Below are 22,505 nucleotides of genomic sequence, written 5' to 3'. Positions count from 1 at the left end.
TACTCTGATCACACTGATGGAATTTTATGTATTGTTTCATTTTTATGTATTGTATTTATTGTTCTGACGGTCGTTGTTTCTTCTGTCTGCCTGTCCAGGGACAACAGATATAATTAGCTGTCAGCTAACTCTGGTACAATTACTTTAATTGTGCGCTGTCCCTGTAAAAATAAAATAATAAATAAAAATAAATGAAAAATTATTCCTTACAAATAAGTCTTTATTCATCATAAATGAAAAAAACCTCCAATATTAATACATGTTTGCCATACTTCTAATAAACACAGAAATGCAATTGAATGGATCAAAACTATAACAGATGATAATATCACTGAGTGTCTGAGTCCATTAAACACTGTGTGTGGTCTTTATCCACCTCTGTACATGTAACAGAAGTTGAAGCAGTTCCTGGTTCCTCCTTCAGTCAGATGCCTCGGCTCTCAGTGACTGAGAAGAGACACACGACAAGAGCTGTCAAGATGTTTGCATTTGAAGTCAAAAATAAATAGTATTTACATATAAATAAATAAAAACCTGGCATTTTTCCACTAGTGATGAGTATTAACCCCAGATGTGACTAATCAAGTGTTTAATAGAAGTGATTTTCCTCTGTACCTGTGGACCAATTTGCTTTTGCTGAGCAGCTGGACAGTCCTGGCTCTGTTTTGGAGACAAATCTCAAAATTGTGAATTTTTCATGTAACTAAAGGCTAGAATTTATCTGACTGTATTTATAATTTAAAAAAAGAATGTACTTGTGTGTGTGTGTTTTCTTAATTTATTGTTCCAAATTAAAGTCCAACTGCTCTTTGAAACTATCCTCCATACTACGAGAGCAGATTTCTGGTGCTGTGATCAAAAAATGTATCTCAAACAAAACAAAAGCTGGAATCAGCCAAGAAAATACTGATTGACAAAAAAGTCTTAAACTTTGGTCTAATCTGATAGAGACAATTAACCAAGACATTAATATATTTAATAACTGTCTGGTTGCCTCCTGCTATCCACAGGGCTCAGTTATCGACCCTTTACTTTTTCCTATTTAAAACAAATCCAGGCAACAATTATTTTAATCTAAAAGCTTTGTAGACCACATTTATTTATTTTTTTATTTTATTTGAAAAAGTATTTGCACTTTTGACTGCTCACGTATTCATTTCCTGAGACTCACTGTGGTTATTAGTTTTTATGCAGATGATAATCTAATTAACACTTAACTTTTACTAAACTCATCGACTTTGTGCACACACAAATGTGTTAAATGACCTGCAGACAGCTCAACACAAGCTGCCCTATAAGGTGCATGCTATATCAACATAGACCGCTGTGGTTTTGTTACCGCTCACACCTGGGTGCATCTTTAAGTGAATTTATCTGTGAGAAAACAAGTGTTGAAACTTCAGCACATGATCTATTAATAAAATCTGGTGCACCTGCTCACTTTCTGCACAACTAATGACGCCAGTAGATGTCTAACTCTACTGTGTGTCCGGATAAAAATAAATGTGATCAATAGTTTCATGGTGGACGCTTGACTCACAGCTCGACTGTGGGAACCATCTACTTGTTTCCACCTGTGGGTTTCTCGTGTGGTTTTTGTCTCGGACGCTAAAGAAGAAGCTCAAATTAGCGTTAACGTATTTGTAGCTTCTGAAACTAACACAGTGTAATGTTACACAATGTTACAAGAACGAAGCACACACATTGAGTTCTTCATTCAGTGCTTCTTGTCATTTTCTGTTTGTGACACCAAAGCAACAACAGTTCACAAGCACCAGAGGAAGGTCAGCTTTAACACTGGTTGATTGACAGTTTTCATTTATTACCTTACCAGATTACCAAACCATCGCAACCCATACTTGGACCAAAAGCTTGTTTTCTTTCTAGCCTGTATAGACCCGGTTCCATGCCCAAATCTGGCCCCCTACACAACATGATCATAAGATGCTCCCTCCACGTCTGGAGCAGCTCTCAAAAAAACTTTTTAACAGACTTACTCCCCAAAAAATATTTTTCTTTCCTCATGTAGTGTTTCTCAGTATCAAATAAATTACCTGTTGCGTCGGTGGGTATTTCAATGACAGAATATGTCGCCTCAGTTCGTTGAACTCCTTTGGGTCCTGCAGACAAGGAAACAAAAGAAAAACACATTTTACAGAAGTATCAGGTCGACAAACTAAAGAGAGAGTGAGTCACCTACAGTCTGAGACAGACATCACTGGATGTTAAGATACTGGTGCACAGTGTGCAGCACAGACATGTGGGTTCACCTATGTAACAGTCAGTAAAATTGTACCATTGTTAAGCATAACATAACATTCACATAAACCACTCTTACTCTTCACAAAGCCTGTAATGACAGCATATGTTGCCTGACTTTCCACAGCGACACCACACCCTACAGACAACGACACATAAAGCTTCATGTTAAATGACAGTGGAGATTATCTGAGATGCAACGACAAAGTAAAGTTTCAGTTTGTGGTGTCAAAACAACAACAACAAAAGAATCAGGTCTGCAAAAAGCGAAGCTACCTGAAGACACGGTCGTGCTGACGGGGGGAGGCTGATGATGCTCAGCTGCTCCTGAAGAAGAGCAGGGCCGGGGGGAGGAAGGAGAGACCGGGGCACCTGGGGCAAAAGTAAACACCAAAATCAAAATGTGTCAAAACCAAATAGAGACGGCCATCAGGAACATGAACATCACACACGTGGCACCAAACTGATTTGATCACAATTACCACATTCTCCAATGATAAGCTAACATTTAGCATTTAGTTGTTAGCATTAGCATTTAGTTACAGTACCTCTGATGGTTGTTTTATTGCTCTGATGTTGTTGGACGGCCAGAAACAGCATCAGAACAATCAGCACAACACTGACAGCAGCAATGAGCAGCAGATACAGCGGGGGGAAGGGCGGAGGGTCTTGATGAGTTGCTGGAAAGATGAGAGTATGATCATATGATCCATATGATGGAAAAGACATGTCTTTTGACTTTAGACGTTTGTATTAAAGCTCCATACAGTATAAAGGTAGATGTTTGTATTAAAGCTCCATACAGTATAAAGGTAGATGTTTGTGTTAAATCTCCATACAGTATAAAGGTAGATGTTTCTCCATACAGTATAAAGGTAGATGTTTGTGTTAAAGCTCCTTCAAAATAAAGGTAGATGATTGTATTAAAGCTCCATACAGTATAAAGGTAGATGTTTGTGTTAAAGCTCCTTACAGTATAAAGGTAGATGTTTGTGTTAAAGCTCCATACAGTATAAAGGTAGATGTTTGTGTTAAAGCTCCATACAGTATAAAGGTAGATGTTTGTATTAAATCTCCATACAGTATAAAGGTAGATGTTTGTATTAAAGCTCCATACAGTATAAAGGTAGATGTTTGTATTAAAGCTCCATACAGTATAAAGGTAGATGTTTGTATTAAATCTCCATACAGTATAAAGGTAGATGTTTGTATTAAAGCTCCATACAGTATAAAGGTAGATGTTTGTATTAAAGCTCCATACAGTATAAAGGTAGATGTTTGTATTAAAGCTCCATACAGTATAAAGGTAGATGTTTGTATTAAATCTCCATACAGTATAAAGGTAGATGTTTGTATTAAAGCTCCATACAGTATAAAGGTAGATGTTTGTATTAAATCTCCATACAGTATAAAGGTAGATGTTTGTATTAAAGCTCCATACAGTATAAAGGTAGATGTTTGTATTAAAGCTCCATACAGTCTAAAGGTCAAATTTGACCTGAACACCAGAGGGTTAAATACAGGTTGGTGTTTGCTTTAAATTTGCAATGAAAATTAAAAAAAAAACATTATTTGAAACACCAGTGTGTCTCACCTGTGACCGTCAGCCAGCTCTGCTCCGACTCCCCGACACCAGGGATGCTGCACTTGTAGCGTCCTTGATGGGACCTGGAGACGTGGTAAATGGTCAAGCTTCCTGATGGACTGTCCTTCAACGGGATATCATTTTTATAGAAACTGGTGGTGACTTTGTTAGTGGAGGACGTCTTCTGTATACAGCGCAGTGTCACATTATCTCCCTCCATCACAGGAGCTGCAGGACTCTCCAGGATCACAGGACCTCCTAAAATATATATATTAAGAATATACTGTATGTACGTATATTGAAAATATATTTACTTTTGTAAACTTGTGGTGTCAGTATTTTCCTGTTTGCATACCAGTGACAGTGATGCTGACAGAGCTGCTTTTCTTCACTCCATCTATCTCACACCAGTACTCTCCACTGTCCAATGTATAGGCATTTACAATCGTACAGGGTCCTGTTGCCAACTCCCAGCTACGAGCACATGGTTTAACACCACCTTTGACTTTCCTTAACATTTTCCATCCAGTCAGTCCGTCCAGTCCCTCACAGCTCACATTAAAACCGTCACGTTCAAAGTGCTGCTGTTTGTCTGGAACGACCTGAGGAAAGGCTTCATCTAACAAAAAGAGAACATAAAAGAGAAAGAAAACAAATATATTCTATTAATGACTTTTAATTAAAATTATGGTTCATTTTTAATTGTTTGAAAACAAAAAACTATATGTTTCTTTCAATGGCACCAGGATACAGTGTAAAAGAGAGAATAATATTCTCATGTCAGATCGTCTTCGACTCTTCGCTATGCAAACTCAATCAAGAATATATATGAAACGGTTACATACATAAACCTGCCCTCGATTGTTCATTCCTAAGTTTAGCACTTTTACACTTATGTCAGAATAACAAGACTTACCAGCTGTCACAGAAGAACAGAGGTGAAGTTGTGCAGACAGCAGCAACTGCACTTTCACCACTAGAGAGACGAGACAAAGGCAAAACAGAAAGCTGGATGTCATACTGTCATGTCTGTGATACTACAACTCAGTGCATGTAGGATCATTAACCTCAATTAGCGCTTGAAAGGATAAAAATGATTTAGTCCCAGAGACATTTTGTCCCAGTAACTGACTCAGTACTCACTCAGTCTGAAGAGCAGAGCGGTGACCTCCATGCTGTCTTGTTTCTGAGCATCAAACTGGCCTAAGATATATTAGGTGACAGCTTCCTCTTCCTGTGTCTCGTCTCTCGTTGCCTGGTGACGGAGGCAGCAGCAGGTCTGAGGTTTCTGAGAGAGAGAGAGAGAGACAGAGAGAGACAGACAGAGGGAGAGAGAAAACAGCCAGCAGGTGGTGCCAGACGACCTTATTTCAGAGGCAAACGAGCCACTGGACAGCAGGATACGGTTGATTCAGAGACATCATGTGTGAGTTTAAGAAACTATCATTCTATAATTTCTATCATTAAAAAAAGGGGGTTCCCCAAGGTTCAATACTGGGTCCTCCTATGTTTACTATCTAGTATATCAACATTACGTCCACTTCCAAAATGTAACACTCATCTTTATGCAGATGATACAGTTCTGTATTGTGGTTATAAACCTGCATATTCAGCCACTGAAACCTGTCGCACAATATTTATACAGACACAAAACAAACTTCCCATCAATCACGACTGAAGTACTTGGGTTATGAGAATATTAGGCCACATAAAAAGAGATCTTGTAGCCATTGAGATAAACATTTAGTTTCTAATGTTCAAATGAATAAAAATCAGCCATGATTTAAATTAAAAGTCATTACGTTTAATAGAGGGATCCTATATAATCATGTATCACTGCTAAACATTTTTACACTTGCTAGTGTAAAAATGTCACTATATATATTTATTTTCTTGCTCTTTCCTGTGTACTGAATAATTTCCTAGTTTAGGCCATGAGATTGTAACAGTGTCCGATAGGTTAGAAAAAGTTGCATATAATTTGTGTCATTCGTATTTTGTGGGATACTGTAAAGTGATTTCATGACAAATGATGGTATGAGCTGAAAAGACTCCGGTTCAGTGTGTACATTTTCAGTTTTGTTTATGTTTATGTGTGAGTTTGCCTTGATTTCATCATGACACCATGAGCTTCATTGATTTTCATACAAATTTATTTGTGCAACTTTGTTGTTGATATGTACATTACACAGTGATTTACTACATGAGACAAAGACCACCACGAGTCAATTAAACATTTCTAGTGTTAATGTTTGACTTTTCTTGTGTCTACAAAAGTCTCATTCACACGCTGTTGTTATGATTTGATTAGCTTTCTCTCTCTCTCTCTCTCTCTCCCCCCCTCTCTCTCTCTCTCTCTCTCTCTCTCTCTCTCTCTCTCTCTCTCTCTCGAGCTTTGAGCTGCTCTCACCACCAGAGGGCGGTGTTTAATCTGATCTGACTCCAACAGGACGCCTCAATAAATTGGGTCAAAGAATAAAATAAAAACTTAAACTCCTTGAATTTACAACAAATATTGAAGCAAAATACGTAAAAGAGGAAACAACCTGCAGCTAGGAAATGACTAAAAGATGAACAAACACACTCATGTTGCTGAACTGAAACACACTCGGATCATTTCCCTGTTTGGTTTCTGAGGTCACGTGACCTGGATGATGTTTGGTGATGATAGACTGAGGTCAAACAGAGGTCACAGAGCTGGTTTGGATTAACTACAATAAATCAATCTCACTTATCTCTTATATAAAAAAAAAACATGGAAGAAAAAACAAAACAATGTGAATTTACAACAAATAAAGCACAACATGTGTAAAAAAACAAACAAAACAAAAACATGCAACTAAGAAACAACTGAAACAGAGACACTTTCGCTGTTGAAGTGAAACTGAAGCACTGGGTTAATGAAACAACACACAGACACACACACTGAGGTCAAACAAAGGTCACAGAGCTGTTTGAACAGAAACTGATCACATGACCAAACTGTGGATCTGACCTGAATAAAACTAATTCAGTGTGTAACAAATGTCTCTCATATAAGATGATCTATTTCCTCCTCTTTTTCTGACTGAACTCCCTCTGAACCTCCTCTCACTCCTTCTTTCCCACTTCCTCTCTCTGGTCCTGGTCCTCTCTCTCCTCCTTCTCTCACCTCCTCTCTCTGCTTCTCTGTCTTTTTCATGTCTTTCTCTGTTTGTTCTCCTTCCCTCTGTCCTTTCTCTGACTGAGGTCCCTCTGAACATCCTCTCGCTCCGTCTTTCATCCCTTCTCTCTCACCCCCTCTCTCTCCTTTCTCTGCTTCTCTCACCTCCTCTCTCTGCTTCTCTCTCTTTTTCATGTCTTTCTCTATTTGTTCTCTTTCCCTCTCTAGTTTTCCCTTCCTCTCTGTCATTCGCAGCATCATTTCTTCTGTGTCCGTCAGTGCTTGAACTGTATTTGGCCACTGTTTCTCATGATCCTCTATTGTCCTCTTCAGATCCTCTACCCTTCTTCTGCGACTGTCTACATTTTGCAACTTCTCTTGATCCTCTTTCCATCTTCTCATCATTTCCAGTGTTGACCTGAGTGTCTCTTTCTGCTTCCCCAGATAGTTCTTCTGGTTCTTCAGCATTGAAATCACACCTTCCACATGTTTCAGTTCTTCCTCACTCCTCTTTTTTTCCTCATCAAGTTTTTCCATTGCCGTGTCCAGATGCTTCATCTTCTCACTGCTGGTCATTAAAAGCTCCTTGGCTTCATGTTCCGCCATCAGAAATTGGAGCTCTATGTTTTTGCTTCTTGTTGTATTTTTGTCTGGTTCAGTTTCATCCTGACACTTTTCAGTTTCTGTGGGAAGACAGAGGGAAAAATTGTGTGTTTGGATAATTTTAAAATAGATGATAAAACAACTGCAGAAGGAGATAAACTGTCTGTACGGTCACTTAATCCAGGGTAGGGTCTCAGTGACAGCAGGTCAGACAAAGTTATCCAGACTTGTACTAGTCCAGACTGATGCCAATGTGAAGCACCAAGGAGACAGATTTTAATCAGACTCCTGAACCATCAACTACCACCTTTTATTGTAAAGCAGCATCAGTTCTACTGACCACTCTGCTCCTGCTCCATCCCTATAGACTCAGAGATACATTCATCTCTTTGATTGGAAGAGAAACTAACCAACAAGGGAGAAATCAACTTCACACAATTGTCACTGCATGAAATTCACAATATCATATCACAATAACCATCTAAGTCAGTGGTTCCCAACCTGGGGGGCGGGAACCCCCAAGGGGGGCGCCAAAGATCCAAGGGGGTCGCGAAGCCCTCTTGATTTTAAGGGGTTCAATAATTTTAATGTAATTAAAATGTTAAATAAATGAGTAGGCTAAGCATTTAATTCATATATGTGACAAAATCAACTAAATTCAAGGGCCACATTAAACATTTATTTGTGTATTTAAATAGATAAACAAATAAATGATAGGCCTATATCAATAGATGATTGAATATCAACAGTGTTAAAACATTAAATACATAATATACAGCAGGGCAATATCAGTCACAATGAATTTGAAAAACAGCATGGAACAATGAGAAAAAACCTGTGTAAAATTACAACATATTCTAAAGGTTGGGAACCACTGATCTAAGTAACATGGCTTGTATCTTGCCATTAAGAGAGTTTTTAGAAGTTTGAAGAAGAAGTGACTTACTCTTTATTCTCCATGCAACAAGAGCAACTGTGAGAAGACACATGAAGCAGGCAACCAGGCTGATAGTGATGCGGACTGCAGAACAAGACGTATCCTTCACGAGATTATCTGGAATCAAGAAACTGTGTGAATGTAACATTACCACAAGAATGAAAGTCATGATCATGAACAAGATGTTCTTCTGATTGTCCCAACATCCTTTTATGGAACGGTTCAGATATCCATGTGGATGAACACATTACTCTTGGTTTCCTTTCTGAAGGTCTCTTGTGTCACACTGTTTTAATCTTAGGGAGATATTAGTACTGATGAAACCTCCCTGTCACCCTGACTTGATCAACTGTAGAATCAGCACCAGGTTCTCCTGGTTAGTGTCACAAAGAAAACGCCTTTTCATAGCCACCATCAATATGTACTATCATCACACTCTCCTACAGTAGTCCTTGTTCATTTGTGTTGCTTTGTCTTTTATCCCCTTTCACTTTGCAGGCAGGAGAGTCAAATCTCTGACTTTCATAACGCTTTCTCTAATGCTTTCAGAACTACCCTGGATGATTTCAGAGTTTTCTTAAAGCAGAAGTAAGTGGTCCGGTCGTTTTCGCTAATGCTGCGTTCCAGGCAGGCTTTTGAAATCGTAAATTACAGCTTCAAGTCACAACTTACGACTTTGTAGCGTTCCAGGCAACCCACTCGTGTTTTTCCGACCTGTTTTACCGGTGAAAGTCACTATAACGGCCACTCGTAACTTCTGACCCGTGAACTCGTACCAGATCGAACTGGTACGACTTCACAGGTCGGAAAAATACGAGTTTCCTTGAACGCACCATAACAGTCCTCGTCCCTACGTCGCCACATTCACGGCGTCCCTTGGCTGCACACACAGCCCTGCATGCCGTTCTCTCTCCTCATTGGATAAAAACTGTAGGATACGATAAATGTTTTCTCCTCGGCTCAGAGCAGAGCAGAGTGACTGACAGACCCGTGTTTCAGACCAAACACTCTATGTAAGTGATTTCTGTCGGAAGATATAACTATTTAAGACTTATATTAACACAAATATATCACTTACTTCTGCTTTAAACGTGGATGAATGTAGCAGCTCACCTACAACAAGTTCAACCTCCGATTCAGTGGTTGATCCAGGAATGAGGCATTTGTAAACTCCTGCATCAGAGAGACTGACACTGGAGAGTTTCAGTGAAAGGTCTCCACACTTCAGCCTGTTGTCGGACAGTGACGTTCTCCCTGTGTACGATGGATTCTGCTCATTCAGAAGATCAACTCTACCGCGCCTCAAATGGACAAACCTCGGTTTGAGGTCAGGTCTTATCCACTCCACAGTCATGTCAAGAGGATTTGCTGAAGATCCTAGGTGACATGGCAAAATGATGTCATCACCAATCATTGCCACGATTGGCTGAGGTGGTCCAGTCGTCTGAGACTGACCTAAGGAGGAAAAGAAAAGTCATCTCATTTCTTGTCCTACTTGTGTACAAAGGTTGCAGGTTCAATAGGAGCCAAAACAAAACCTTTACATCTTTACACCAGTCAACCATAATTGATTAACATCACTGTTTGACTGATGCTGCAATAAATAACTAGTGAAGTGACCCCTGGTGGCCAGAGGCAGAAAGTGCAGGATTACAGGCACATTGAAAATCCTGAAGTCAGTCACTGGACAGACAGCAAACATGTCTCAGATAGAGTCGTATCTGACCAAAGTGCTGATTCAACTTTAAATCAGAATAAAAATCATGTTTGAATATTTAGCTTAAAACAGCAACTGTGTGAACTCTTTTTAGTCTCTGGTCTGCGGAAATGTAACCAAAGCAACAGTGTTTTAATATGTATGATTTTGATCTTCATACAATCACAACGGTTTGTATCATTTACCTCCACAAGAGTGTGTCAGGAGAAGAAGGACGACAGCATGATGCAAAACCATTAGACTAAAGCCACTGAGCTGAGCTCTCATGAAGGGTCTCTCCTCTACATCAGTCATCCTGGAGTTCTGGGGATAAAAAACCAAAACAACTGTAAGACATGTGAGACCCAACTGAACACATTTATTATAAAAAAGGCAGTAAAACATGAAGCATGTTGGTCGATCAGAAGCCTGAAGAAGGTTCCAGGTGACCACACAGCTGGCTTTATACAATTGGCATTGATGTTTTTTTGTATTACCAGCTCAAATAAAACAGAATTCACACTAAAGTTAAAACAGGAGCAACATTGAGGCCAAGTAGATTTTCAAGTTGGCAAAGTTCTAAACAAAAAAAATATCAATCTTTATTCATTATTATTTCTTTATCAATCAGTCTTTCCGTTTTCCCTATGCTATCAATGCATTTTCTTGGCTCATTTGAAATGGCTGTTGTGTTCATGGTAGAACAACTGGTTCAGTGTACATACTGTAATGTGCTTTTAACACCCGACTGGCTCTATAAAGCTACACATATGTATGAAAAATAAAGAAATGTAGTTACTTAAAGCAGAAGTAAGTGATATATTTGTGTTAATATAAGTCTTAAATAGTTATATCTTCCGACAGCAATCACTTACATAGAGTGTTTGGTCTGAAACACGGGTCTGTCAGTCACTCTGCTCTGCTCTGAGCCCAGGAGAAAACATTTATCGTATCCTACAGTTTTTATCGAATGAGGAGAGAGAACGGCATGCAGGGCTGTGTGTGCAGCCAAGGGACGCCGTGAATGTGGCGACGTAGGGACGAGGGCTGTTATGGTGCGTTCAAGGAAACTCGTATTTTTCCGACCGTGCAGTCGTACCAGTTCGATCTGGTACGAGTTCACCGGTCGGAAGTTACGAGTGGCCGTTATAGTGACTTTCACAGGTAAAACAGGTCGGAAAAACACGAGTGGGTTGCCTGGAACGCTACAAAGTCGTAAGTTGTGACTTGAAGCTGTAATTTACGATTTCAAAAGCCTGCCTGGAACACAGCATTAGCGAAAACGACCGGACCACTTACTTCTGCTTTAATTCTAGAAACAAGTTATACAGTATATAATTAAATCCTACATACCTTCTGTGCAAAGAGTTGTCTCATGTCGGAGTAAAGTAGCACGGTCAAAATCTACAATATTATCACCTGCAATAAATCACATTTGACCTTGATTACTTTACTGTTCCTGTGAATTCCTTTCAGACTGTATGAACAACGGATCAGTGTTCACAATGTCAGGTCATAACTAGAAACTTCTAACCGTGTCTTTATCCTTTCATTTTCTGTAGGTGTGTAGGTTTATGGTCTGTTTTATTGGATGTGAACTCTGGATGTGTTGTTGCCTCCAATAAAGAGACTATCAGTTGTCAGTTGTAGTAAGACACAGCGCCGTGCACTGACTTTCACAGATAGGCAAGCAAAGTCGAAGACCCCAACCGTACAAGCCACTGGTAAGACATAAATCTGTAGGTGGGTGAAACATTAGTAAATGTTTTTTTTTAAATTTATTATAAAAGAAGTTGATCAGAGGGTGGCTGTTTGTTTGTTTGACGGCAGGTGAAGGTGGGCGTGGCCTCTGTGAAGCAGAGTGAGCTGTTCCACTCCCGCCATCTTGGCTCTGCCTGATTCCACCCCCCATGTAATCAAGGCCATGTGTGATTTATTGCAATTGATAATACCGTATTTCCTCAAATAGTGGCTGGTATTCAATTAATAGCCGGGTCTCATATAATGGCTGGGCGCTTTGTTTACATAAACCACTAAAGGCCGGCCCCAAATACTGACAGGGTCAAAAAAAAAAAAAACCCAGAGTAGTGAAATGGCACTCAGATACTGCCCAAGACTGTCCAAGTGAGTACTCGAGTACTCTGACATTGGCTACAGTCCTAGTTTTCACAATAGATTTGACTTCAATTTTCCAGCATCTGGCCTAAATTATTTCTTTATACACACTTTATACATACTGCTCTAGGCCAGAAATGGGCCTTAGAATACATAGAGCTGAGATTGCCCTGAATATTTAGACATGACACGCTATTGTATTGATATATCTGCAAGTACCTAAAAAGGTGAATTGAAGAAAGTATGTAAAATGCCTACCTCAAATAAAAGCCTGCCTCCATAAAGGCCTGGTATCCTGGGCAGTTGTGTAAACAAAGGCCCTGGCTACTATTTCAGGAAATACGGTTTTGTAGACTTTGACCCTGCAGGTACTTTATTTCGAGGTTAGACAGCACTTTGACGCACAGCAGGTATGTAGGATTTAATTTTATGTAACTCATTACTAGATTTAACTAACGACATTTCTTTATTATTCATACATATAAGTAGCTTTATAGAGCCAGTTGGGTGTTAACAACACATTACATACACGGAACCAATGGTTCTACCATGAACACAGCAGCCATTTCAATTGAGCCATCATCCATGTTAGATAAAAAAAATGCACTGGTTGAATAGAAAGAATAGATAGAATTTATGTTTTTCTACATTTTGCACACTTAAAAAACGACATTGTCTTGTTGTTTCTCCTGTTTTAACCTCAGTGCGAATTCTGTTTTGAGTTGGAAATACAAAATAAAAATCTATCCAATCGACCAACATGCTTCATGTCTTACCGCCTTTTTTTTTGAAGGACGTTGAACAAAAACCTGTTTTTATAATAAATGTGTTCAGTTTGGTCTTAGAGTTGACATTTTTTTTTGTGTTTTTCATCCCCAGAACTCCAAGATGACTGATGTAGAGGAGAGACCCTTCATGAGAGCTCAGCTCAGTGACTTCAGTCTTGTGGTTTTGCATCATGCTGTCGTCCTTCTTCTTCTGACACACTCTTGTGGAGGTAAATGTTGAAAACTGTTGTTATTGTGTGAAGATCAAAAACATAGAATAATGGTCATGTCAGGACGGATTATTACAGAGTGTTGTTGCAGCCCATAGCTTTGATACATTAATATTTTAAAAGCACTGTTGCTTTGGTTACATTGTCTACTCCATTTATCACTGAAAATGTTCACAGACCAGAGACTAATAAGAGCTCATACTGTTGCTGTTTCAAGCTAAATATTCATAGCTGATATGAAGCTATAAAGTCTTTATGGATGGAGCTGACAATGACAAACAGTGGTAAAAGTTTAATCAGCACTGTATCTGATAAAGTGGGTGGAGTTTGAAATATGACTGAGGAAGAGTCAGTCATCTCTGAAATGATCGACTCTCTAAAAGGGTGAATTCATGATAAAACTCAAAAAGTATGAGACATTTTTTGTGTCTCTCCAGTGACTGAGAGTCTTAGTGAAGGTCAGGATTTTCAGTTAGCCTGTAATCCTGCACTTTCTGCCTCTGGCCACCAGGGGTCACTTCACTAGTTATGTATTGCAGCATCAGTCAATCAGTGATGTTAATCAATTTGTGACTGTTTGACAGTGTAAAGATGTAAATGTTTTGTTTGGGCTTTTATTGAAACCACAACTTTTTTCACACAACTAAATGTAGGACAAGAAGTAAGATGACTTTTCTTTTCCTCCTTAGGTCAGTCTGAGGCGACTGGACCACCTCAGCCAATTGTGGCAATGATTGGCGATGACATCATTTTGCCATGTCACCTAGGATCTTCAGGAAATCCTCTTGACGTGACTGTGGAGTGGACAAGACCTGACCTCGAACCAAAGTTTGTCCATTTGAGGCGAGATAGAGGAGATCTTCTGGATGAGCAGAATCCATCGTACACAGGAAGAACGTCACTGTCCGACAACAGGCTGAAGTGTGGAGACCTTTCACTGAAACTCTCCAGTGTCAGTCTCTCTGATGCAGGAACGTACCAATGCCTCGTTCCCGGATCTACCACTGAATCTATGGTTGAGCTTGTTGTAGGTGAGCTGCTACATTCATCCATGTTTAGAAGTCTAAAATAATCCAGGGGAGCTTTGAAAGCATTCACACAGCTTCTTGATGCTTCTGCTTTCTATCAGGTTCAGTGTCCTCACCCAAAATCGCAATTTCCAAAGTCAGCAACGGAGTGTTGCTGGACTGTGAATCTAAAGGCTGGTACCCGGAGCCTGAGGCCTCCTGGTTGGACAGTAAGGGAAAACTTCTCTCCACTGGGACTTCAGAAACGGTGACAGGTCCTGATAAACTCTACACTGTCAGCAGCAGAGTGACTGTAGAGAAGCAACACAGCAGCAGATTCACCTGCAGAGTCGAACAGAAGACCATCAACCAGACCACAGAGGCACAGATTCATGTTCGAGGTGGGGAAATAGTTCACGAGATCCTAAGGCTACAACTGTCAGTCTCAGATGCATGAAAATGACATTTTTCCTTCTGTGTTTGGTTCCAGATGATTTCTTCAATACTCAGTCTACTACTGCAGTTCGCATCACTATCAGCCTGGTTGCCTGCTTCATGTGTCTTCTCACAGTTGCTCTTGTTGCATGGAGAATAAAGAGTAAGTGACTTATTTATCAAAATTCTCTGTAAATGAAAAGTTTCTAGCCCTGTTACTTAGATGGTTATTGCGATATTGTGAATTGAGGTTGTTACTTAGTTTCTCTACCAATCAAATAGATGAATGTATCTCTGAGTCTATAGGGATGGAGCAGGAGCCGAGTGATCACTAGAGCTGATGCTGCTTTACAATAAAAGGTGGTAGTTGATGGTTCAGGAGTCAGATTAAAATCTGTCTCCTTGGTGCTTCACATTCGCAACCATCTGGACTAGTACAAGTCTGGATAACCGTGTCTGACCTGCTGTCACTGAGACCTTACCCTGGATTATGTGACCGTACAGACAGTTTATCTCCTTCTGCTCAAAATGATCCAAACACACAATTTATCCCTCTGTCTTTCCACAGAAACTGAGATGTGTCAGGGTAAAACTGAAACAGACAAAAAAACAACAAGAAGCAAAAACATAGAGCTCCAATTACTGATGGCGGAACATGAAGCCAATGGGCATTTCATGACCAGCAGAGAGAAGATGAAGTATCTGGACACGGCAATGGAAAAACTTAAAGAGGAAGAAAAGAGGAGTGAGGAAGAACTGAAGCATGTGGAAGGTGTGATTTCAATGCTGAAGAAACAGAAGTACAATCTGGGGGAGCAGAAAGACACAATCAAGTCATCACAGGAAATGATGAGAAAATGGAAAGAGGGGGAAGAGAATAAGTTGGCTAAAGGAATCAGAGACAAAGACAGAAAAAAAAGAAAGAAGAGAGGGTAAAGGATCTGCAGAGGAGAATAGAGGATCATGAGAAACAGTTACCAAAAACAGTTAAACTACTGGAGGACACAGAAGAAATGATGATGAGAATGACCGAGAGGAAGGGAAAACTAGAGAGAGAAAGAGAACAAATAGAGAAAGACATGAAAAAGATAAGGAAGGAGAGAGAGAAGCAGATAGAGGAGGTGAGAGAAGCAGAGAAAGGAGAGAGAGGAGGTGAGAGAGCAGGGAAGAAAGAAGAAGTGAGAGGAGGTTCAGAGGGACCTCGGTCAGAGAGAGGACAGAGGGAAGGAGAACAAACAGAGAAAGAGATGAAGAGAGAGGATGTGAGAGAAGCAGAGGGAGGAGGAGCGAGTGGAGGTGAGAGAGAGGGGATGAAAGACGGAGCGAGAGGATGTTCAGAGAGACTTCAGTCAGGGAAAGGAAGGACAGAAGGAGAACAAATAGAGAAAGACATGAAAAAGACAGAGAAGCAGTGAGAGGAGGTGAGAAAAGCAGAGAGAGGGTGGAGAGGAGGAGCGAAAGGAGGTCCAGAGAGACTTGAGTCAGGAAAAAAGGAGGAAAAAGATAATCTTATATGAGAGACTCTTGTTACACACTGAATTGCTTTTATTCAGGTCAGATCCACAGTTTGGTCATGTGATCAGTTTCTGTTCAAACAGCTCTGTGACCTTTGTTTGACCTCAGTGTGTGTGTGTGTGTCTGTGTTGTTCCACTAGCCCGTTTCACTTCAACAGCGAAAGTGTCTCTGTTTCAGTTGTTTCTTAGTTGCATGTTATTTTTATTTTTTACACATGTTGTGCTTTATTTGTTGTAAATTCACATTGTTTTGTTTTTTCTTCCATGTTTTTTTTTTATAAGGGATAAGTGAGATTGATTTATTGTTGTTAATCCAAACCAGCTCTGTGACCTCTGTTTGACCTCAGTCTATCATCACCAAACATCACCCAGGTCACATGACCTCAGAAACCAAACAGGGAAATGAGCCGAGTGTGTTTCAGTTCAGCAACATGAGTGTGTTTGTTCATGTTCTAGTCACCTTTAGCTGCAGGTTGTTTATTCTTTTTCATGTTTAACATTAATATTTGTTGTAGATTCAGAGTTTATGTTGAATTTGATGCAGATTTTATTCTTTGCCCTGATTTATTGAGGCGTCCTGTTGGAGTCAGATCAGAGTAAACACCGCCCTCTGGTGGTGAGAGCAGCTCAAAGCTCGAGAGAGAGAGAAAGCTAATCAAATCATAACAGCGTGTGAATGAGACTTTTGTAGACACAAGAAAAGTTAAACACTAACACTAGAAATGTTTAATTGACTTATGATGATCTTTATTTCTCATGTAGTAAATCACTATGTAATATGTACATATCGATATCATAATGAAACAATTAAAGTTGTATGAAAATCAATGAAGCTCATGGTGTCATGATGAAATCAAGGCAAACTCACACTGAACTGGAGTCTCTATAGCTGACACCATCATTAGGTAAGTCACTTTTCATTTCTGTCCCCTAAAATGTAAAAAAAAACATTTTTTTTGTAACTTTTTCTAACCTCCCAATGTCATATTTAGTCTCTCGTGACCTCAGTGCGGTCAATTCATCAAACATTAAAACAATTCATCAGTCATAACACAGCATTGGAAAGAAAAAAGGAAACAATGATCTATAACTCGACACTGCACACCTCACTCTGCATGTCAGATATAAAGTCTTTCAAAGGGCCAACAAGATAAGAAATGTCTTTTATTTTCTCACACCTCTTCAATGCCTACGTGATTTTGAAGCTTTCACTTCGACCTCAACAGTCAGTGTGAGAATAAACATGCAGGGGGAAGTCGGTCTCTCAGCTTCTGTAGCTATTTTCTGTGATTGAAGCTGCCAATAAAACTCTCTAACAGCAACATGGCGTCCAGGTCAAAGAAAATCATCCAACCATCCAACATCTTCCTTGTGTTGACTGGTTGTGTTTGCATGTGAGTAGGTGTCAGGTATTTCTGTGGCACTTCTCACTCTGAAGACGTTCCATTAAAAAGTGTGAAACTCGACCTCAAGACGAGTTAAACGTGGTCAAAGCTGAAAGAGAAAGATTAATTAAAGATGAACTCAACCTCTGAGAGACATGCAAAGCACAACCAGACTGATTTAGTTTTTAGTGCTGATATTTTTGAGAGACTGGTTTCACACCTTCTGTTTCTGAATTTAAAAAAGAAAAACAAATCCCTTCACTACGACACGTATAACACTTTCAAATCACCACGACGACCAACGTCATGCAAACTAACAATTTGAATTACGCGTCAGTAACCGACCTGTGTCCGTCTCCTTCCTTCTGACAGTAGCGTAGCTGACATCGTTTGTATCGGGTGTGTGTTCCTCCAAAACACCTGAAACAGGGAGAAAGTCACAGTCAGCAACAACAGTAACTTCCTGATGAAGTGGTATTTACAAAGGCTCATTACTTGATGAGTTTGTTTATTGTTTTTTTTTGCTTAAGACTGATTTTATATTTATTTAAAGGACAAATGTTGTTTTTTAACAACTTGGACCTTATATCTGGCATAAAATATGGTCGTTTACTCACCCATATAACTTGGTGTCATTAGGAGTCCTTCCGATGATATTTAGATCCAGTCGAGAGCCGTGTATATCCATATAGTGGTAGTGATCGGGGCACCAAAATGCAGCCTCTAAAAAACGCATTATCTGCCACGAAACTCATTCGTTTCACCAACACGTTGTTATGATAGGCTAGTGCTATTTCCCTTTGAGTCCGGAGTTGCCTGTTATCGTCATCCGAGGTCTATAGGTTGACCTACTGACCTCTATACTGGATGATGTCCCTAGCTTAACAGTATTGTTCTCTATATAATTGATTGATTAAAAAAAAAAAAAAGGCTCCTTCACTCTGCGATGGTCAGCTTCTTTTTTCGCGGTGGTCAACTTGTTTATCTGGAATTTGCTACTGCTAGTTTTGTGTAACATGGCTGAATATTTGTCAGATTGAGACTTTGAATGTGATGGACTTCCTCACCGTTCTGAGCAAGAGTCTACGGATGAGGAGCTGTTTGAAAGGAAGATGTGGCGGCAGAGAGAGGAACATCTGGCCAGAGAACAACAAACTGCTGCACGCCTGCATGTTAACTGGTGATGTTCTTGTGGAATAGCTCTAGCGAAACATAACAAAATATTGGTGAAATGAATGATATATGGATATACGAAGCTGTCGAATGGATCCAAATATCATCGGAAGGACTTCTAATGACACCAAAGTTATATGGATGAGTAAACGACTGTATTTTATGCCAGAAATATGGTCCAGGTTGTAAAAACGGTACTTCTCCTTTAAATCTAAAATAAATTATTCAAATAGAATATGCCAAAGATGACCCATTGCCAATATCAAATACAGGATTCATTAAGCCATATATGTTTAACATATAGCCATCTTATTAAGATTTGAAAAGAAAGATCCCCCCCTTTTTTTACTAACCAAAAGCAAAAACCACATAGTATAATTACTTTTACTATTACGCTTCCTGTTGAGATCCTTAATTAAAAGGTCAAGGCTGATAAAGCTGTATGAAAAAACATTTCATACTGAATTGATATCAATGATTTATTGCACGTATTTTTGCTTTTGCAGCAACAAAGAAAACTTTGTCAGAACCAGAAAACAGACATAAATGTTACGTCTCCTCCTCTGAGTTCATGACAATATGAGACAAACAAAAATCTAATATGATTATAAAAAAGAGGATGTGAAGGAAGTACCTGTGTTTCTCTTCTGTTTTCTGACCCGAGCATATGTGGGATCATCTCCAACATTTTCATAGACTGAAAAAACATACATTTTTATAATCTTAAACATATCTTATTTTAATTTCTTTTATTAATTTCTTCAAGTATGCAAATAGTGTATGTGCTTCGTGTTTCCCTGACAAAGTGGCACTCACTCACCTGGGTCAGATGTTTGCTGGGTTGCTAGAAGGGGAACATGGGAATATGGAAGCACAACTTACAAAGCAATTCTAAATCAAAGAAGAATCAATATTTCTGGGTGATTATGCCAATAATGATCAATTCTATAACTGAATCTGGCGAACCTTTTTGTCTCCAACAGTGAAGTAGTCCCAGAACCAAGAGCAGCACAGCCAAACATAAAGCAACGATGAACACGAGGAACACGACGGAGAGCTGGGCTGGTCGAGGGTGGAGAGGAGACTCTTGATCCTGTTGAGGTGTTTTCCCTTCAGGTGTGGGAGAAAGACGATATTCTAGCCAAACATGTTGAAAAAAATTGGTGTTAATTCAAGTCTGAAATATTTAACTTTAACTTTACTTTGAGCTCCACATATAAGCTTATTGAGGATACTGATATTCTGACATAATGTCAATCTCACCTCTGACAGTCAGCCGGCTCTGTGGTGATGCTCCAGATCCAGAGATGTTACAACTGTAACGTCCTGAATCATTCATGGAAATACTAAGAATGGCCAAGTTGCCTTTATACTCAGTTCTAATCAATCGGCCATTTTTATAGAAATCAGCTGATGGGTTTGAGGAAGATCCCCTTTCTCTACAACGCAGAGTGACATTATCTCCCTCCATCACAGGTACAGCAGGACTCTCCAGGATCACATCACCACCTCAACAAGGAGACAATGAAGAATCAAGACAGTTTCATCACAGTTTTAAACATAATATTCGTAGAAACCATCATTTAATCCATAAATGTTTGCTATTTATTCTGTGTGATATTTGCACTTCTCCATTTTTGGAGCATACAGAATTGCTCAAGTCAGTATTTTAGCATAAATACTTGCTAGTTAGTATGTAAAGTTCAATTTTTGAAGAGTATAACACTGCCCAAGTCAATATTTTCCCAACATACCAGTGACAGAGATGTTGACAGCACTGAACCGGTCTCCTTGTCCATTTTCACACCAGTATTCTCCACTGTCTGACTCTGAAGCAGCTGTAATGTTCAACACTCCTGTGGATGCCTCCTGTTGAGTCGTATCTGAGCTGAGTCTTCTCATCACTTTCCATCCTGCTGAGCTGTGAGACCCCACACAGTTCACTGAGATGGACTCATAGTGAAAAAACTGCAGACGGTCTGGAGCAACATGAAGAACAGCTTCACCTGAGACAGAGACAAGGAAAGAGAGTCTGACAGAATTAGACAATGTCGACTCAGGTATATTGTATTTAAGTTAAACAAGAGGTAAAGATGTTCCTTTGTCAACTCACCAGAATCCTGAGAATAGTTAGTGCTGTGACATTGAGCGGTGTGCAGCAACAGTACATTCACCACTGCAGAGACAAAGGAAGACAGCTGTGTATCAGACATAGATGCTGTGAGCAACTGAAATACACAATTTCTTCAATCATATCATAAGTTATCACAACTACAACAACGCAAATCCTCACCAGAAGGTCATTGTGTAAAGTTGTAATCAAATTTGACCTTTATTTTAAATTCAGAGTGAAATGAGAAGCAGTACTCACACAGTCTGCAGAGAGCTGTGACCTCCATGTTGTCTTGTCGCTGACTGTCTCAGCATCAGACTGAATGAGAACAAAATGTGACGTAGATGAGGCTGCAGTTCTTCCTCTTCCTGTACAGCGAACAGGCCACAGCAGGTTATAGAACTATGACTGTAGACACAGCTTTTGGTGCTCTGCTGGTTAAAAATACTCTGTTTCATGGACTTTAAATATCACAGACAGAGTCAATGTGCTCCTGAGTGCACTGCACACTACAATGAATGTGATCTCAATCCAAAAACGAGACATGTGACAGGTGTCCACGTAGTGTTATACCTATTGTTCGTACCTATTGTTGCTTTCTTTTCACAGTCATTTTATATCGGTTTGTGGTTAAAAGACCACCCTTTTTTATGGTACATTCGTGGAAAACAAGAAGAGATTTGAAAAGAAACATTTGTGGGAAAATTCAAGCCAAAACAGAAGTTCCTCAAATGGCCACTAGAGGGACAAACACAACAGGTCACATTCAGGTGATGAGGGCTGAGGGTAGCTGACAGCTAGTGTAGTAGATAAAACTGAAAAAGCTGAGTTATATAAATCTTGGCTTTTCCTTTTTAGGTATAAGACACATTCTATAAACATTGTGGATGTCCACACACTTCTGTCAGTCCTCCTCTTTCTCTGCCCTCACACATATGAACCAATAAAATCAGTCCTATACTGCCATCTGCTGTACATCAGCCACTTATTATTTATTTATAATCAAGACAGTAAAGACACAAACTGTCACCACCCCCAGCCTTTGGTGTTGTAATATCAATCTGTAGAATCCATACCATGGTTTGCCACAGTGGTCAAATCCCTAATAAGAGGAAGATAATGAATATCATTTTTTGAAATTTTGAGGTAGAAGTGTATATTTATATTTTTGTAGACATCATTGAAAGATGTGCAGATATAAAGAAGTTCATCTTGTGAAATATCAGAGGATTGTCATTAAAATTTTACTTCCGTCTTTTTTTTTTGGCACTTAACTAATTTTACAGAGTTTGTGCTACAGAAACAAACTCTCAAAGTGTGCACCTTATTCAGGACAGGTATGCTGTTGCAACACGTGCATATAAAAGGTTCTGATAGAGTTTCTCATAGTTATTCATTTTCTCACCAACAAAAGATCACTACACAAGATGGTGGTTATTTATTTCCAGGTCAGCCAATCACCACTGCAGGAGGTTTGGTCAGGTGGAGGAGACCAAGAGAACATGGCACAGTCATTACAAACACAGGAACCTACAATTATCAC

At 39.5% G+C, this 22,505-nt stretch overlaps 4 protein-coding genes and 1 long non-coding RNA gene across 5 annotated transcripts in view; 1 reads left to right on the top strand and 4 right to left on the bottom strand.

Moving 5' to 3' along the window:
- LOC146968414 (high affinity immunoglobulin gamma Fc receptor I-like) overlaps positions 1 to 22,505 on the bottom strand; it is a 182,670-nt gene that overhangs the window by 18,606 nt on the left and 141,559 nt on the right. The gene's annotated exons all lie outside the window — the stretch shown is intronic.
- On the bottom strand, positions 425 to 7,948 carry LOC146968426 (uncharacterized). Its single transcript, XM_085760353.1, has 10 exons — positions 7,930 to 7,948; positions 7,466 to 7,669; positions 4,761 to 4,820; positions 4,200 to 4,463; positions 3,854 to 4,102; positions 2,808 to 2,939; positions 2,536 to 2,631; positions 2,339 to 2,398; positions 2,055 to 2,120; positions 425 to 447 (listed from the first exon to the last, which is right to left on the bottom strand). The coding sequence occupies exons 1-10, from the start codon at positions 7,946 to 7,948 to the stop codon at positions 425 to 427; spliced, it is 1,173 nt and encodes a 390-aa protein (XP_085616479.1).
- LOC146968425 (butyrophilin-like protein 10) lies at positions 12,702 to 15,712 on the top strand. The gene is made up of 6 exons (XM_085760352.1): positions 12,702 to 12,747; positions 13,217 to 13,334; positions 14,024 to 14,365; positions 14,464 to 14,742; positions 14,832 to 14,939; positions 15,345 to 15,712. The coding sequence occupies exons 2-6, from the start codon at positions 13,226 to 13,228 to the stop codon at positions 15,710 to 15,712; spliced, it is 1,206 nt and encodes a 401-aa protein (XP_085616478.1). The 5' UTR covers positions 12,702 to 12,747; positions 13,217 to 13,225.
- LOC146968424 (uncharacterized) lies at positions 18,022 to 19,958 on the bottom strand. Its single transcript, XR_015034214.1, has 4 exons — positions 19,816 to 19,958; positions 19,670 to 19,693; positions 19,484 to 19,546; positions 18,022 to 18,096 (listed from the first exon to the last, which is right to left on the bottom strand). It is a non-coding gene; the product is annotated as an uncharacterized LOC146968424 (long non-coding RNA).
- LOC146968423 (putative high affinity immunoglobulin gamma Fc receptor IB) lies at positions 20,000 to 21,355 on the bottom strand. Its single transcript, XM_085759157.1, has 4 exons — positions 21,221 to 21,355; positions 20,963 to 21,025; positions 20,604 to 20,855; positions 20,000 to 20,358 (listed from the first exon to the last, which is right to left on the bottom strand). The coding sequence occupies exons 1-4, from the start codon at positions 21,246 to 21,248 to the stop codon at positions 20,072 to 20,074; spliced, it is 630 nt and encodes a 209-aa protein (XP_085615283.1). The 5' UTR covers positions 21,249 to 21,355; the 3' UTR covers positions 20,000 to 20,071.

This window comes from Trachurus japonicus, chromosome 18 (assembly GCF_045865225.1).
Source record: "Trachurus japonicus isolate A0001 chromosome 18, Traja_1.0".
In the NCBI taxonomy this organism is placed as follows: Eukaryota; Metazoa; Chordata; class Actinopteri; order Carangiformes; family Carangidae; genus Trachurus; species Trachurus japonicus.
The sequence above is the reverse complement of the archived record's forward strand: the minus strand, read 5'-3'. Positions and strand labels throughout refer to the sequence as shown.